Source organism: Equus asinus, chromosome 5 (genome assembly GCF_041296235.1).
Source record: "Equus asinus isolate D_3611 breed Donkey chromosome 5, EquAss-T2T_v2, whole genome shotgun sequence".
Classification (NCBI taxonomy): domain Eukaryota; kingdom Metazoa; phylum Chordata; class Mammalia; order Perissodactyla; family Equidae; genus Equus; species Equus asinus.
In genome coordinates this window covers 41,480,339-41,496,629 of record NC_091794.1, presented here as the reverse complement: position 1 = coordinate 41,496,629, position 16,291 = coordinate 41,480,339, and the positions used below count along the sequence as shown (strand labels likewise).

Below are 16,291 nucleotides of genomic sequence, written 5' to 3'. Positions count from 1 at the left end.
GATGCAGGGACTACGCTTTGCCCTCACTCAACATGGCCACTTTCTGGCTTCGCGCTCGTTGGTGAATGGGCTCTGTCGGCTCCCGTTGCTCTCCCCGGTTCTTCTCCTGCCCGCAGTAGCCATGGCGGCCATGAGTTTGTTGCAGCGAGCTTCGGTCGCTGCGGCCTCTCTGTGTGGCCGCCGCCTTGGCCCTCGACATGCATTCGGGGGCTTCCTCACCCGTGGCTTTCCGAAGACTGTCGGTGGGTGCTGGCTTTGGGAGAAAGTGCACTCAGGGGATGCGGGGTGAAAGATGGAGGACTCTTCCTGGGTGACCTTGATGGGATCCGGAGGGAGCCGGGAGAAATTGCGGGCTTGGGGCTTCAGAGAGACAGAGCATGGACTATGTGAGGAGATTGAGGGTTTTCCTAAAGTAATCAAATCGATCGCGTTTAAATTATTAATTAGCATTTGTGAAACACTTTTGCCATTCTTTCATCCCAACTGGTGCTAATTTGCGGATGAAGCTGAGGTTAGCTGGGCATAGAGCTGAGCCCCATGTTTCTCAGGCACCAGATTCTTGTACGTTCCACCTGCACTAGGTTCTAATCCCGCGAAGTGGGAAGTCATGTTGCTGAGCAGCCCACTGATGCTAAGTAATATGCAGACAGGTGGAGAGGCTCAGGGGTAACTCATCCAGTAGGCACAGTGCCTACATGACACTTTTGTTTTGTTTATTGAGTTAATGATAGGTTGCAGTCTTGTGAAATTTCAGTTGTACATTAATGTTTGTCATTCGTGTTGTAGGTGCACCACTTCACCCTTTGTGCCCACCCCCCTCCCCACCTTTCCCCTGGTAGCCACTAATCTGTTCTCTTTGTCCACATTTTTAAATCCCTCATATGAGTGGAGTCATACAGAGATTATCCTTCTCTAACTGGCTTATTCACTTAACATAATTCCCTCAAGGTCCATCCATGTTATTGCAAATGGAATGATTTTGTTCTGTTTTGCAGCTGAGTAGTATTCCATTGTATCTATATACCACATCTTTATCCATTCGTCTGTTGATGGGCACTTAGGTTGCTTCCACGTCTTGGCTATTGTAAATAATGCTGCAATAAACATTGGGGTGCATGGGACTTTTGGAATTGCTGACTTGAAGCTCTTTGGATAGATACCCACTAGTGGAATGGCTGGATCGTATGGTAGTTCTGTTTTTAATTTTTTGAGGACTCTCCATACTGTTTTCCATAGTGGCTGCACCAGTTTGCATTCCCACCAGCAGTGTATGAGGGTTCCTTTTTCTCCACAACCTCTCCAACATTTGTTACTATTAGTTTTAGATATTTTTGTCATTCTAATTGGTGTAAGGTGATATCTTAGTGTAGTTTTGATTTGCATTTCCCTGATGATCAGCGATGATGAGCATCTTTTCATGTGCCTATTGGCCATCCGTATGTCTTCTTTGGAGAAATGTCTGTTCATGTCTCCAGCCCATTTTTTGATCGGGTTGTTTGATTTTTTGTTGTTGAGTTGTGAGAGTTCTTTATATATTAAGGATATTAAGCCTTTGTCAGATATATGACTTGCAAATATTTTTTCCCAGTTAGTGGGTTGTTTTTTTTGTTTCAATCCTGTTTTCATTTGCCTTGAAGAAGCTCTTTAGTCTGATGAAGTCCCATTTGTTTATTCTTTCTATTGTTTCCCTTCTCTGAGAAGACATGGTGTCCGAAAAAGTCCTTTTAATACTGATGTCAGAGAGGGTACTGCCTATGTTTTCTTCTAGAAGCCTTATGGTTTCAGGTCTCACCTTTAGGTCTTTGATCCATTTTGAGTTTATTTTGGAGAATGGTGAAAAAGAATGGTTAATTTTCATTCTTTTACATATGGCTTTCCAGTTTTCCCAGCACCATTTGTTGAAAAGACTTTCTTTTCTCCATTGTATGCTCTCAGTTCCTTTGTCGAAGATAAGCTGTCCATAGATGTGTGGTTTTATTTCTGGACTTTCAATTCTGTTCCATTGATCTGTGCACCTGTTTTTGTACCAGTACCATGCTGTTTTGATTACTGTAGCTTTGTAGTATGTTTTGAAGTCAGGGATTGTGATGCCTCCCGTTTTGTTCTTTTTTCTCAGGATTGCTTTAGCAATTCAGGGTCTTTTGTTGCCCCATATGAATTTTAGGATTCTTTGTTCTAATTCTGTAAAGAATGTCATTGGGATTCTGATTGGGATGGCATTGAATCTGTAGATTGCTTTAGGTAGAATGGACATTTTAACTATGTTTGTTCTTCCAATCCATGTACATGGAATGTCTTTCCATCTCCTTATGTCGTCATCCAATTCTCTCAGAAAGGCCTTGTAATTTTCATTATATAGGTCCTTCACTTCCTTAGTTAAATTTACCCCGAGGTATTTTATTCTTTTTGTTGCGAGTTTGAATGGTATTGTGTTCTTGAGTTCTTTTTCTGTTAGTTTGTTATTAGAATATAGAAATGCTACTGATTTATGCAAATTGATTTTATACCCTGCAACTTTGCTGTAGTTGTTGATTACTTCTAAGAGTTTTCCAATGGATTCTTTGGGGTTTTCTATATATAAGATCATGTCGTCTGCAAACAGCGAGAGTTTCACTTCTTCCCTCCCTATTTGGATTCCTTTTATTCCTTTTTCTTGCCTGATTGCTCTGGCCAGGACCTCCAGTACTATGTTAAATAAGAGTGGTGATAGAGGGCATCCTTGTCTTGTTCCTGTTTTCAGGGGAGGGATGGTGCTCAGTTTTTGCCCATTGAGTATGATGTTGGCTGTGAGTTTGTCATATATGGCCTTTATTATGTTGAGGTAGTTCCCTTCTATGCCCATTTTCTTCAGAGTTTTTATCATAAATGGCTGTTGGATCTTGTCAAATGCTTTCTTTGCATCTATTGAGATGATCATGTGGTTTTTATTCCTCAGTTTGTTGATGTGGCCTACATGACACTTATAGGGCTCCGCGAAAATGTTTTAATTTGAATTTCTTTTAAAATCAGAAAAAAACCCTATAATGTTAATAAATATGTGATAATGGATCTAGCCTGGATTGTGTTCATCTTATGTCAACCCAGTCATAAAATAATAATTTTAAATATCTTCTTAGAGTGGAAAGGACCCATGAAAGAAAAGTCTTAACATCCTAGGAAAGTCATAATGCAGTCATGGGAGGGCTATTTGGAGCCCTTTGGAGACTGTAGGTTGAATTCTAGGGAAATAAATAATCATAATAGCAAAGCATCAAATGCTTTGTATTCAGTCTATCTTATTCTTTCAAAGACTCTGCAAAGTGCTAACACTGTGATTATTCCCATTTTACAGATGAGGAAACTGTGACTTAAGTGTTACAAAAATAGTGCGCTACTGTACTAATAATAATTATAATAATATATTATTATTATTATAATGGCAGCTTACATTTATTGAGGACTTATGTGCTAGGCAGTAGTCTAGGATTTTAAAGGTAGTAATTGTTTAATCCTCTTGATCAAAGATATACTTTAAGCTCTTGGCCCTATGCAGTACAAGTAGGTAGAGAGGAAGTAAGATTTACTACAAAGCCAGAAAGATCTTCTCCAACCTAAAAATATCTTGTTCTGTTTACTCCTCTTCTCTTCTCCCAATTTAATTTGAATTATGTCACTTCACATGATGAAGCATTATAAATAGGGACTTGTTGGAAAAATGATGGAAAAGGCCAGTGATAGTCAACAAATTTCCAGCAGGCATTTGAACCTGTATCAAAGCTACATGTGCTAACATTCCTTCATAAAATCCCTTTGTAGGCCATTTATGATTACAAATATCCTCCTCTTCAAATATTCCCCTGGATAGTATTTAATCATGCCTAGCTGGAGATAAACTGAGGTAAAATTTCACCCCCAGATCCTCTTTATACACTGTTCTCCATTCTTGGAATTCCCGAAGGATCATTACAGATCATCTACGCCCTTTCCACTGGGAGTAGGAAAGAATCTAATAGCTATAATGAGGGTTACTGAGTTTCAGCTGTGTACCTGCTTTCAAGGGTAGTTTTCGCGTGAAGCCTTATCTGTCACTGTGGAATGAAAGGTTTTAATCTGTTATTGTTTATGTCTGCCCCTCCAAGAATGTAAGATCCAGCAGAGTGGAGAACCTTGTCTTGTTTGTTTCCTCTGCAGCTCGACTGCCTAGGTTCAAATCCTGGCTCCAGAGTTTAGTAGCTGTGTGACCTCGGGTCATCACGTCTTGGAAGCTAAGTGGAAAGCTCTTAATTACTCAGAACCTGCACTTCTTCATCTTTAAAGAAGAGGGTGTTTATTACAAGTGTGCTTATATTCTGTTGACAGGGCCATAAAATAAAATTAATCTCTTTCCTATTGATAAGTATTTATAACCCTGAAATGTATTTCTGGATAATTTTGCATCTGTCTGGAAATGTCATTTTGAAATGAACTTGTCTCTTACCATAAGAACTGAAAAAAAAAGGGAGAGAAAGAGGATGATAATTTTAATTTACCTCATAAGGTAGTCGTGAAAAGTGAGTGGAAAAAATCTACAGCCCCTAGCATTAGTCTTCTACGGGGCCCTGTGGCCACACCTTTCTTGAACATCTAGTACTGTCCTGTTATTTTCATTCACCCTCACTGAAACCTTTCTCAGAAAATAAGCTGATAAAAGTATTCTATTTAATTAAATTACTTATTAAATGTCAAGTATCAAGTGATTCCAGAATGAGCTTAAGTTCTCCCCTCACCTGCCGGGAACTTTAATGTTGAAGACTGATACGTGCATATTATGATTTTAAAAAACTGAGGAGACTATTAAAATGATTATGTAAACAAAGGAGTGTGGAGTTAATTCAGACATGGAAGGTGGGGTATTTTACTGGATTCTGGGGATAGTTTTAACAGGTGGAATTGGCAGATAAGTAAAGGATGTGTTTTCTGATGCATCTGAAGATGAGGCTCTTGGGATAGGTGGGTGTTGAGAAAGAAGGCTAAAAAGAGGGAACTTGGGACCAAATTGCGGGGGGGAGGGACTGAATACAAAGCCAAAGTATCTTAACTATTTTGTAGGCAGCAGAGTGTCTTGGCAGAAGAATGACATCAGTTGTGTTTTAGGAAGATGCTTCTGAATGTTGGATGGCTTATAGGGGATGTCGATTACTTATGCCAATGAGATAAAGAGGACATGGACAGAAATGCAAAGTTTGAATCTTAGAATCAAGAGGCCTTGACAGCTGATGAATGGGGTTTAGGTGCAAGGAAGATGACAGATTTTTAGCCTGGGTAATTGAGTTGGTGGTGCCATTGACTGGGAATAGTCTGAGAATGAGGGAAAGAAAATGACCAATTTTCGATTGTTGTCTTGGAGACGCAAAACAATCTGCATTATTTGATCCTCACAAATATCACAATTTTCAAAAACAACTTTCCTGAGGTTATTTGCATTTAAAAAAATTGGTTATTGAAACCTTAGTTCCACATAATTAATGAATATCTAATTGAGAAATTCCAGGCTTTAGAGAGTGGTAAAAGATGCCTATTTTGGTGGCAGGAGGATCTGAGTTCCAGAAAGCCTGGCAGTCACCTGGTGTTCACCTAATGTTCCCCCTAATATTTTTAGATTATAAGCAGATGACCCTACTATGTCAGCAACAAATCATGAAGGCTCAGAATATGTGAAAACAGTTCAGTGCTGTGAAAGAGGCTTTGGAACAGTTACTAGTAATAACAGTTATCTAGCACATTTAATGACATGAGTAATTGTTGTTTAACAATAGGGTACAGTAGTTCCCCCTTATCTGAGGGGATTCCAAGACCCCCAGTGGATGCCTGAAACCACGGATACGGCCAAACCCTATATATACCATGTTTTTTCCTATACATACGTACCTATGATAAAGTTTAATTTACAAATTAGGCACAGTGAGAGATTAATAGCAATAACTAATAATAAAATAGAACAATTATATTTTATATTATACAATTATATTTATTTTAATAGAACCATATATTTTAATAAAAGTTACGATAGATCTTAGCCACCTCAGCATGTGATTTTTTTCTTCCCTTGTTAAGTCGAGAACTTGCACCTTTTCACTTAAAGGAAGCACTTTACTGCTTCTCTTTGGCATATCGGAATTACCAGCATCAGTACTCTTGCGCCTTGGGGCCATCATTAAGTAAACTAAGGGTGACTTGAACCCAAGCACTGTGATACTGTGACAGTCGATCTGATAACTGAGATGGCTACTAAGTGACTAATGGGTGGGTAGTGTATACAGCGTGGATCCTTTGGACAAAAGGATGATTCACCCTGGGACGCAGAGGGAAGATGCAAGATTTCATCCCACTACTCAGAATGGCATGCAATTTAAAACTTGTGAATTGTTCATTTCTGGAACTTTCCATTTAATATTTTTGGGCTGCAGTTGACCTTGGGTAACTGAAACCTTGGAAAGTAAAATCGCTGGTAAAGGGGGACTACTGTACAGCAATTCAAAGGTAGGAGAGATCTTATCTGGCTGGGAAGAATGTTGGTTTCTTGGAAGATAACATGTCATCTGGGCCTCAAGAACAGATTTCAGGAGAGGGGAGAGCATTCCAGACATTTAAGCTTGATTTGAATAAAGGACACAAATCTTCCTGATGTGTGTTTTGACTGAAATTCCTTTAATGGTAAAGTAGTTTTTTAAATTGCAGTGACTCACATGCAAAAATTTCCTTGAATGCCATTACACAGCAGGAACATAGTGACCCTCAGTTTCTCAGTATCTGTTAGATCCTTTCCTGCTTCCAGCAGAAAGGGCTTGGAGTGCCTGTAGCGATCCTTCCAGACTTCCAAGAGAGGGAACTCGTGTAGAAAGAAGATCCAGGAGTGAAATTTTGCCTCAGTTTGTCTCCATCGAAGCTTGGCTAAATACTGTCTGGGGGAGGGTTTGAAGAGGAGGACGTTCACAATCAGAAATGGCTCACAAGGGGATTTTGCCTACATGTGTTAGTGTTTACTTTTGAACAGGTTCAAATTCTTGCTGCAGATAATGTTGAATAAATATCTTTCCAGCCATTTTGCAGCAAGTCCCTAATGTATATTGCCTCATATGAAATGGCATAATTTAAATTAAATTTCTTTTGCAGCATTAGCAAATATTTATGATAGAGGTACACAAAGATAAGTAGCCGACCCAGAGTATCTGACCTTCCTGCCTGCTGCTGAAACAAATTCAAACAATTACTTAGATATTTCTTTAGCAATGAATATTGATGACGGGAGCTACAGTTTAGAACAGTACATCAATCTGTTTAAAGATGCCTTATCTGCCCTGCTGTTAGAACTCAGAGAAGCATGCATTTTTTATCTTAATTCATATTAAATATTTATGCCTGTATGTTTTCTTATAATCTGATTTTATCTCAGAATATAACAGTATACCCATATGAACCTTATATATAATAGGGTAATTTAATATTTCCAGCTCCTGTGCGACACAGTGGAGGCCATGGGAAAAGACTGTTTATCATCAAACCTTCTGGATTCTATGACAGGCGTTTTTTGAATTTAATGGTGAGTTAAAAATTTGGTAGAACTAAACTCTTTACATACCAATAGGATTTTTTTTTTTTTTTTGCCTATTTAGAAAACATCTTTTATAAAAGATTTTATTTTGTAAACTCATATTTCTTTTCTGAAAAGATGCTGAGTTTGTGTAGTAAGGTCTGATTTGTTACCGAATTTCTTTTTAAATTAGTGAACCTCTCCTTCTTCAACAAAAGGATTCATGTGTATTGGAGATAAAAATTGAGTCATTTCTTTCTTCTCAAGATTATGGAGTTTTGAAATATAATCTGTGTTCCCAGCAAAAAAATAAATAAATTATAAAACTTGGAAAACGGATTCATTTGGGGATACTTATTTGCATTACTAAAATATTCCTTAAATTACCAGAGAACTCATTGAAAGATTTCTTTAAGGAACTCGATTATTTGGGATGTGATTTTTTTATTTCTATGTAGTTCAGGAACATTGATTTCAGAGACTGAAGCAGGGTACTGACCATGTATTTGTATCTTAAGGCTCTATGAGGAAAAGTAGAGGCTTGGAGGGGGGAAGATTGTCTGGACTGTCTGCCGCTGCGCCTAAAGCTCTCACCCACCATTTGAGCACTGGCTGCCCTCTAGACCTTTTCTTGCCCACCCTTGGGGTTACTGCCCCCTTCATCCCCTGGCTTGAGCTCCCACTTTTCTTGTCATGACCAACTCAAACTCTATACAGTGGTTGAAATCATCCTAATTTCTTTTTATACTTTTCTTCTTAATACACAAAGTTCTAACTTTTATTACATTGCTTTAACCAAAAAATGGAGAATCACTTAAATATATATTGTATTGTACTGTACAATTAATCCTTACTTTTTTCTTTCATTTCTGGTGCTAAATATAGGCATCTAAAAACAAGAGCAAAAGAAAAATCACAGAAATAATTTGATACTGCATCTCTAATTTGGCAAGTTTATTTTACAAGAAATGTAAGGAAATCATGTAATAAGGACAATTTGACAGTGTGGAAAGAGTTAGAAAATGGTTATATGAAACTTGTTTTTTCTAATCTTAACAGAGATTTTACATTTTGTTGACTGGGATTCCAGTAGCAATTGGCATAACTCTGATAAATGTATTCATTGGTAAGTACCTCCCCCACCAACCAAATTGGTAAATTTTTAAAACCTATGCACATTAATTAAAAAAAAATTATGGATATTATAAGGAAAAGTTCTTTAAATAATAAAATAAACATAAGCATGGGAATTTATTTTAAAATAACCAAATCTTAATCTGCAATGTTGTGGGGGTTTTTTAACATCTTTTTTTCCTCCAAAAACCTTTTTGGTCACCAACTCTATAGAGGCCACATCAAAGGCTTCAGAAAGCCTTGTTTTCCTCCTCCTCATTTGCCAAAACCAGCTTGACGAGTCTTAATAAAGAAAATAGAAAGAGATAGAAGTGGAAGAGAGCCTAAGGGATGGAAGAATTTTTTTATCCATCCTGGAACATTTAGAATTATAATCTTCTAAAAAAGAATAGAATTGGGATTGACAGTAAACATTAGATTTTCATGGGAAGTTCTGCTCAAAATATTTCTCACAGCTTGAATATTAAAATGTTTTGTCTAGTAGGTATAGGGAAAGCCAGAAGGAATAATGTCTTTTTTTAATATGTTCTTTATTATACCTTGATACATAAAAATAAAATTGGAAACGCATATAATGCCTATAGACAATGCCTTACACAAAGAAAACATCTAACAGATATCTAATGAATTAATTGATTTTCAACCAGATTGAAGTGAATTTAGAATATTAGATAACTTCATTGGTACAAACAAAAGGTCCTTTAAAAACCACATGAGGTTGATTTCTTACCTAAATAGTGAAGGATTAATCTTAGAAACTCCTGATACTAAAGTTGAACATCACTATTTTCTCTTATTAGGTGAAGCTGAGTTAGCAGAAATTCCAGAAGGCTATATCCCAGAACACTGGGAATATTTCAAGGTTGGTATAGGTCATTGAAAGTTACTCTCTGTTAAGTGTCTTGTCAATGCACTGGTTAATGTCTTAATTTAGCAATTATGATATAGTTTTATATTCAATTTTTGATATCAAGTAGATGTTACACTTTGTGCTCACTTTTTACAAGCAACTTCTTTTGGTAATTTTCTTCATAGTTTTATGACTTTAAGCTTTATGGTTTTTTAAGGAAAGATTCTGCGATGTGTCCCCAAGCTAGCAGAATAACAGTCAGAATTTATCATAAGTTCAATGCCATAGGAAAGATTCTACCAGTACTGATGGCGGCTCTCATTTGTTGAGCACCTACTGCGTAGCAGGCACTATGATAAGTTTTGCAAATATTATCTCATTTCAGTAAAAGGTACTATTATTATTCCCACTTTAGAGATGAGGAAACTGAGGCTTAAAAGAGGTTAAGTGACCTGTCCAAGAGGCAGGGCCGGTATTTGAACTGGGCAGTCTCGACTCCAGAGCCTGAACTGTTAAGTCATTTTACCACACTGTCTCTGCTACTAAAGCCCAAAGTTAATTCTGTTCCTTGTCTTTACAAGCGCTGTAGTGAGAGGACCTGGATTAGAGTGTGTCCTGTCATGTTTTCTTATCTAAATGAATTGTATTTTAGGAAAGAAATACTTCATTATTAAATCTTAAGGTATGCCATACAATTAGTTTATCTTTGCTAACCAGTAGAAAGAGCTCCATTTTTGGATCACCAAACCCTGAGTTTGGCTCCTAAATCTGCCACTAAAGATACTCAGTGTAGTGTAATGGGAAAGAGCACAGATTTTCAACTCACACAGACCTGGTTTGAGTCCAAATGCTGCCACATAGTAATCATGTAGCTGTGCAATTTGCTCATCTATAAAACGGGGACAAAAATAGCATCCACCTAATGGATTAAAATTATTTAAAATATATATAAAGAAGTTGGCACATTGTAAGTATTATTGGTTTACCTGAGATGGTCATGTTAAAGAATAGTAAACTGGAATAGCAAAGTACTGTTCAGAAACTAATTTTAAACAAATTTTCTCTTGTAGCATCCTATATCAAGGTGGATTGCCCGAACTTTCTTTGATAGTCCTGAAAAGAATTATGAAAAAACATTGGCTATCCTTCAGATTGAAGCTGAAAAGGCTGACTTACGGTAAAAAAACAGAGGGGGAGGGCAGGGAAGAAAATCCTTTACTGTGGTTGCAAACCACAAGAAAAATAAACTATTTCAACGCTATAGGATGCTCTATGTAAAAGGATGAAGATGGGGAGAGAATTAGCCTGTGTAGAGTGGAGATTATGAGCTGGAGACTAGGACACTATTAGGAGATAATAACTGTCAGATTGAAAGGAATTCTTTTTAAAAACATCCTAGTCTTTCAAGTGCAAGGCAGCCCTCTCCTTTCTCCTCCCTCCCCAATTTCTCTTCCTCCTACACCCAGTCTCATCCTTAGAGGTCTCATCCTTAGACCACTATTTAAGGATTTCTTATATTTGTCCCTAGAAAAGATTTTATGCATTAAAAAATATGTTTTATCTATCATTTAAAAAATATATTACCGCAAATGGAGTACTTTTAGAAATGCTGCTCTGCGCCTTGTCTTCATTTCACTTAAAGATATCTTGGTGACCTTTCTATAATAGGATGTAACTCATTCTTTTTAATGTCTGCATCATAGATTTCCCTGGATGGATGTGGCTTAATTTTTTAATCAGTCTCCTGTTGTTGGTACTTAGGTTGTTTCCAAGTTTTTTGATATTATACATAGTGCTGTGGTGAATAGCCTCATACAAATATTTTTGCTTGTTTATTCAACATATCTGGAGTCTAAATTCTTAGCAGTGGCACTGATAAGCCAAATGTTATATATTTTACATTTTAGATAGATATTGCGAAAAATTTATATAATGTTATAAACCAAGGTTACTTCAGTTAAAAAAAAAATAACCGTGTGCTATTGCCCATTTGTAACCAATAAAACTTGTACCAAGTCAGACACACAAAATTTAAATAAATAAATAGAATGACTTTAAATTAAAAAAAAAATTAAAAGATAGATATTGCCAAACTCTTCTCCAAAAAGGTGTACCAGTTGTCTTTTCTGTCACCAAAACATCAGAATTTCTCCATAGCTTTCCCAGTAATGGAATTTATCAAACTTAAACATTTTTGCTGATAAGATAGTTGAAATATGTTACCTCATTTCAACTTTGTATTTTTTTGTAAAGTTGAATTTTTTTTATATATCTATTGGTTATATTTCTTTTTCTGTGAATTGCCCATTTTTCTACTAATTTGTACATTAATTAAAATAGCCCTTTTTGGTTTTGTCGCAGATATGTTTTCTCAGCTTGTCATTTGTTGTGTTGCAGAATTTTTCCTAACACAAGTGTTCTCATGTTTCAGATGACAGATGTGTAGTAGTAGCTTGTATGTTTGTGAGCACTTGGTGTGCACCGTACTTTGGTTGCTTTGTATGTGTTTACTCATTTCATTATTGTCAGGTTTGTCAGTCCTTTTCTTTAGCCTCGGAGATTTTGTGTCGTGCATAGGTCTCTGATAGTAATTAAAGAAGTAAATATCTAAGTCCAAAATTACCTTTTTAAATTGTTCCCTCCTGTTTCTTTTTCTACTTTTAAATTTGATTCTGAGATTTATTTTGGTGTTTGGAGTGAGGTTTACATACAGTCAATGTACTCATTAAGTTCAGTGGGTTTTTGACAAAACTATCTCTCTGTGTAACCGGCACAGTCAAGGTCATTTCGGTCACCTCCTGAGCCTCTTTCCTGTCCCTTCCCATCAATTCCCATCCTCTACTCTTGGCCCCAGACTACCACAAAACAGTTCATTCTGTTTTAAACTTTGTAGTTTAATAAAAATTGCTATGATATTGAACAATATTTAAATGATTAAAGAATGTTTGGTTGGCTTGTTTTCTGGATGTGTAATGACATGTATGTAGAGTCACCATCCAGAGCCATCACTAAGTATTTCAGAGCCTGGGACAGCGACACGGCTCGTACTTAGTAACTTTGGACTGTTTTCAACTTTGGACACATGCTTTTGAGCTCCAATTAAGAGACCAGATCCCAGAATTCCTTAGACATAGAGATCCTAAACAGTTTCAAAACAAAACAGAGTAAAACCCCTAACAAAACCCTGACTGCTACCCACAAAGGAAAGATGCCAGTGTGAGCATGGAATGGGGAGTGCCTACAGTTTTCATTATTTTTTTTAAAGATTGGCACCTGAGCTAAAAACTGTTGCTGATCTTCTTTTTTCCTTTTTTTTTTTTCCTGCTTTCATCTCCCCAAATCCCCCCATACATGGTTGTGTATCTTAGTTGTAGGTCCCTCCAGTTGTGGCATATGGGACGCCGCCTCAATGCGGCCTGACAAGTGGTGCCATGTCTGCGCCCACAATCTGAACCAATGAAAGCCTGGGCCTCCAAAGTGGAGTGTGCAAACTTAACCACTCGGCCACGGGGCCAGCCCCTACAGTTTTAAAAAAGTGTATGTTTAGGTATTTGGAAAACTGAAGCATAAAAGAAAGATATAAAATAGAAAGGAATTATCTCTCATAAGTGACTGCCCCAGAGATAACTACTCTTTTTGGTCATCCAGATGTTTTAACACTCTGCTTATATGCATAGACATAGTCGCAAATGATCACTTTCTGTTTTTAAATGAAACAGGAAGATGCTACACATACTTACTTTATCCCTTGCTTTTTTAACCTACCAGTGTATCTTATCCTCTCCTTCCATGTTATTATACATAGATTTTCCTCATTCTTTTTAACAAGTGCATAGTAGTCCATTATATGGGTGAACCCTAATTTATTTAACCAGTCCCCTTTGATGAATACATTAATTAGTTGCATTTTAGATAAATACGTTCTAAAGGGTAGAAAAGAGAAAGGATGGCATTTAATTCTCAAAAAAAATGCACAATCACAAAAGTATATAATGTTAGATACACAATCACAAAGGTATGTAATCTCTCATAGATAGGGGTAGTGAACTGGTTTAGGTTAGTAAGTGAATTCTTTAACTGTGGTAAATCTCCAGTCATATGAACAAGTTAATATGTAGTCTATAAAAATGGAAAATGAAAAGTTTGATGGAGAGGGACTATTTTAGGAATGTGGGGTAGTTTGCGCAAAGGCTTGGATGTGGAAGAAGGAAAAATATAGAATAAAGATTCTTCAGTTTGTGAAGAAGGATGAGGAGAAGTAAGTAGATCGTAGAGTTGCAGAATGGTTTTCTTAATCCTGATTTTTCTTTACAAATATTGACTGTCTTTGTGATGTTGACCAGGCACCGTGTGATGCTGGTGGCAGGTGAGGAAGGTGTCATTCCTGCTCTCGGCAGGTTTTCTGTCCTAATGGTGATGGGCAGTATAGACAGGGAATGTGAGCTCTTCCAAGAAGCCCTGTTCATTTTTTAATTCCTAGCACTATAGTCCTAATGGTAGGTGTTCTGTAAATAACACTGTCCTAACATCTAAAAGGCAGGAAGACAGAAGGGCGTTACCACTATTCAGGTGAAAGTGATCTGTCCAGATAAAGGGCAGAGACAGAAGGAGACAATCGATCATCAGTTCAAGTGATGTTTTAGCGATTAAAAATGATATTTGATGGCTAACTACATAAGCAAGATAATAAAAGTAAAAACCAAATTTTGCTTATAGGAGTATATCCAATATATGTGTACACATGGATCTGTGGAGGGACATTATAGTTTACATAAAAGCAAAAGACTCTCTAGTCATTATTCTTTATGGAGATAATTCATTAAACTTATAATTGGAAATGCTGGAATCACAATATTGCTATTCCATTTGTTACAGGTTAAAGGAGCTGGAAGTACGAAAATTAATGCGTGCAAGAGGTGATGGTCCCTGGTATCAGTATCCGACCATTGATAAGGCGCTTATCGATCATTCTCCAAAAGCAGCTCCCGACAACTAATCTTTTATTTCTCCAAATTCAAAGTATATTCTCTTTAGGGGAAAATAAATTAATAAATATATTCTGTAGTTTTGGTCTGTGTGATGAATAAATCTCTTCCATTGCTCTGTTTCTCAATGTTAGTTCAAATTTAGGCTTTGTGTGTGTGTGTGATTTCGGTGGGTTTTCTTCAGCTTCATTGAGGTACAGTTGACACAGTTGTAAGATGTTTGAGGTATACGTCATGATGATTTGACAGACATCGTGAAAGGTGGATTAAGCCTTTTTATTTGGAGGTTTCAGCATCCTCTTTTTAAACAGATTTAAAATATAATTTGAAAAATAGGAATTTGTGAACTCCTAAAGGGGTAACTTTGAAGGGTTCATGTTTTATTTATCTGACAAATGAAGTTAGAGAAGTCTAATTATGTGAAGTCTCAGAGAGTATAGTAGTTTTTACACTTACCTGTATTGGATCTGGATTGACCACGGGCAACTCAGGATTTTAAATTACACAAATACTGAACCAACTATATAAAACATTAACAGCTTAATAAGCAATTTTTCAGTGAACATATCTCACTTTATAGTTTTGTGTCTTAACCGTATATTGTTCTTTTTAGACACACGCACACACGTGCGTTTTTCTTAGATGGAATCTCTAAGATTCCTTAGAGTTCTTTTTTGGAAACACTGGAGGAGGTGTTCAACAGAGTAAAACGATTAGTGCAAAGATTATGAAATGTGAGTAAAAGCTAAAATGATGGCTCTCATTTATGAAAGCATTTACTGTCGCTGAGCACTGTGTTAAATAACTGGGTTTTTTCAGATTCTTTTCAAAATGACCTTCTGAGGTACTATTACTCTGTTTTGCAGATGAGAAATTGAGGCTCAGAGATTTTAAACACATATTCAATATTTGCAAAAATAAACGTTTATGCTTCAACTTCAAAAATGGCCTTCAGCTTCAAAAATTCATTATTCTCAAACCTCTACCAGCTCATCAGTGCATTACTGCTTTAAGAAGTGTGTTCTTATGTTCTTCATGAAAGTAAAAATGAACCCAGGTCTCCTAAGACTTAGGTTAGTGGCTCTCCAGTTTACTAAACTCAAGGCCAAATAGAGAAACTGTTTTTGCCATCTAAACAAACAAACGAAGCTAAAAATCAGAGGCCACTCATTCAGCGGATACCTTCTGAGTGACCTTTTGCCTTACGGGCCCCAAGATTGTTTGAGGTGGTTGCATTTTCTTACATCCCCTCAAGAGGGCGGCCTCGCCCAGCTACTCCCAGATTTTGTTCTGGGGATTCCGTATGCCATCTAATTACCTTGTAATTCTGCCCAAGAATTTGGGAGAAGGGCGTGCTGTCCTTCAAGCCCCTGCTTACACCAACCATTCAGTTTGTAGGAGACGGATAAGGAGAATGGAAGCATCCATGTCTTGTGAGTGGTGATAATAAATGATGCTCTATCTTTGTACATTTATGTTCACTTTTTTTGGACTTTACAGGTTGTTTTTGGCATTAGTAGATGTTACTTTATTTTCTCCTACTATTATAAATGTAAAAAAAACCAACATAGAAAATGTTACAAGAAGTACTGATAATCCCACCTACCCATAAAGAAATTTGAGAAATTTCCTGCAGGCTTTTTTTCTTTTTTAAAATAACTGGGATCATGTATATAAAATGGAGAGTTTTTTTTTTTTTTAAAAGTCTGGAAGTGTTTCTTGGAGGGAAATGTTAATAAAGTTAACATATATGTTTATACTGATTTTCATGTA

The 16,291-nt window shown here is 36.8% G+C and overlaps 1 protein-coding gene across 1 annotated transcript; it reads left to right on the top strand.

Moving 5' to 3' along the window:
• Window position 1: 1 nt before the first annotated feature.
• Window positions 2–14,602, top strand: NDUFB5 (NADH:ubiquinone oxidoreductase subunit B5). The gene is made up of 6 exons (XM_014838348.3): window positions 2–242; window positions 7,470–7,558; window positions 8,609–8,675; window positions 9,484–9,545; window positions 10,604–10,710; window positions 14,409–14,602. The coding sequence occupies exons 1-6, from the start codon at window positions 2–4 to the stop codon at window positions 14,527–14,529; spliced, it is 687 nt and encodes a 228-aa protein (XP_014693834.2). The 3' UTR covers window positions 14,530–14,602.
• Window positions 14,603–16,291: the final 1,689 nt, after the last annotated feature.

Bases quoted from the DNA above. Each gene is read 5' to 3' on its own strand.
- NDUFB5 (XM_014838348.3), top strand. From the start codon at position 2: ATGCAGGGACTACGCTTTGCCCTCACTCAACATGGCCACTTTCTGGCT. The intron at 7,559-8,608 runs GTGAGTTAAAAA...TAATCTTAACAG, and splicing joins GGCGTTTTTTGAATTTAATG to AGATTTTACATTTTGTTGAC. The intron at 10,711-14,408 runs GTAAAAAAACAG...CATTTGTTACAG, and splicing joins GCTGAAAAGGCTGACTTACG to GTTAAAGGAGCTGGAAGTAC.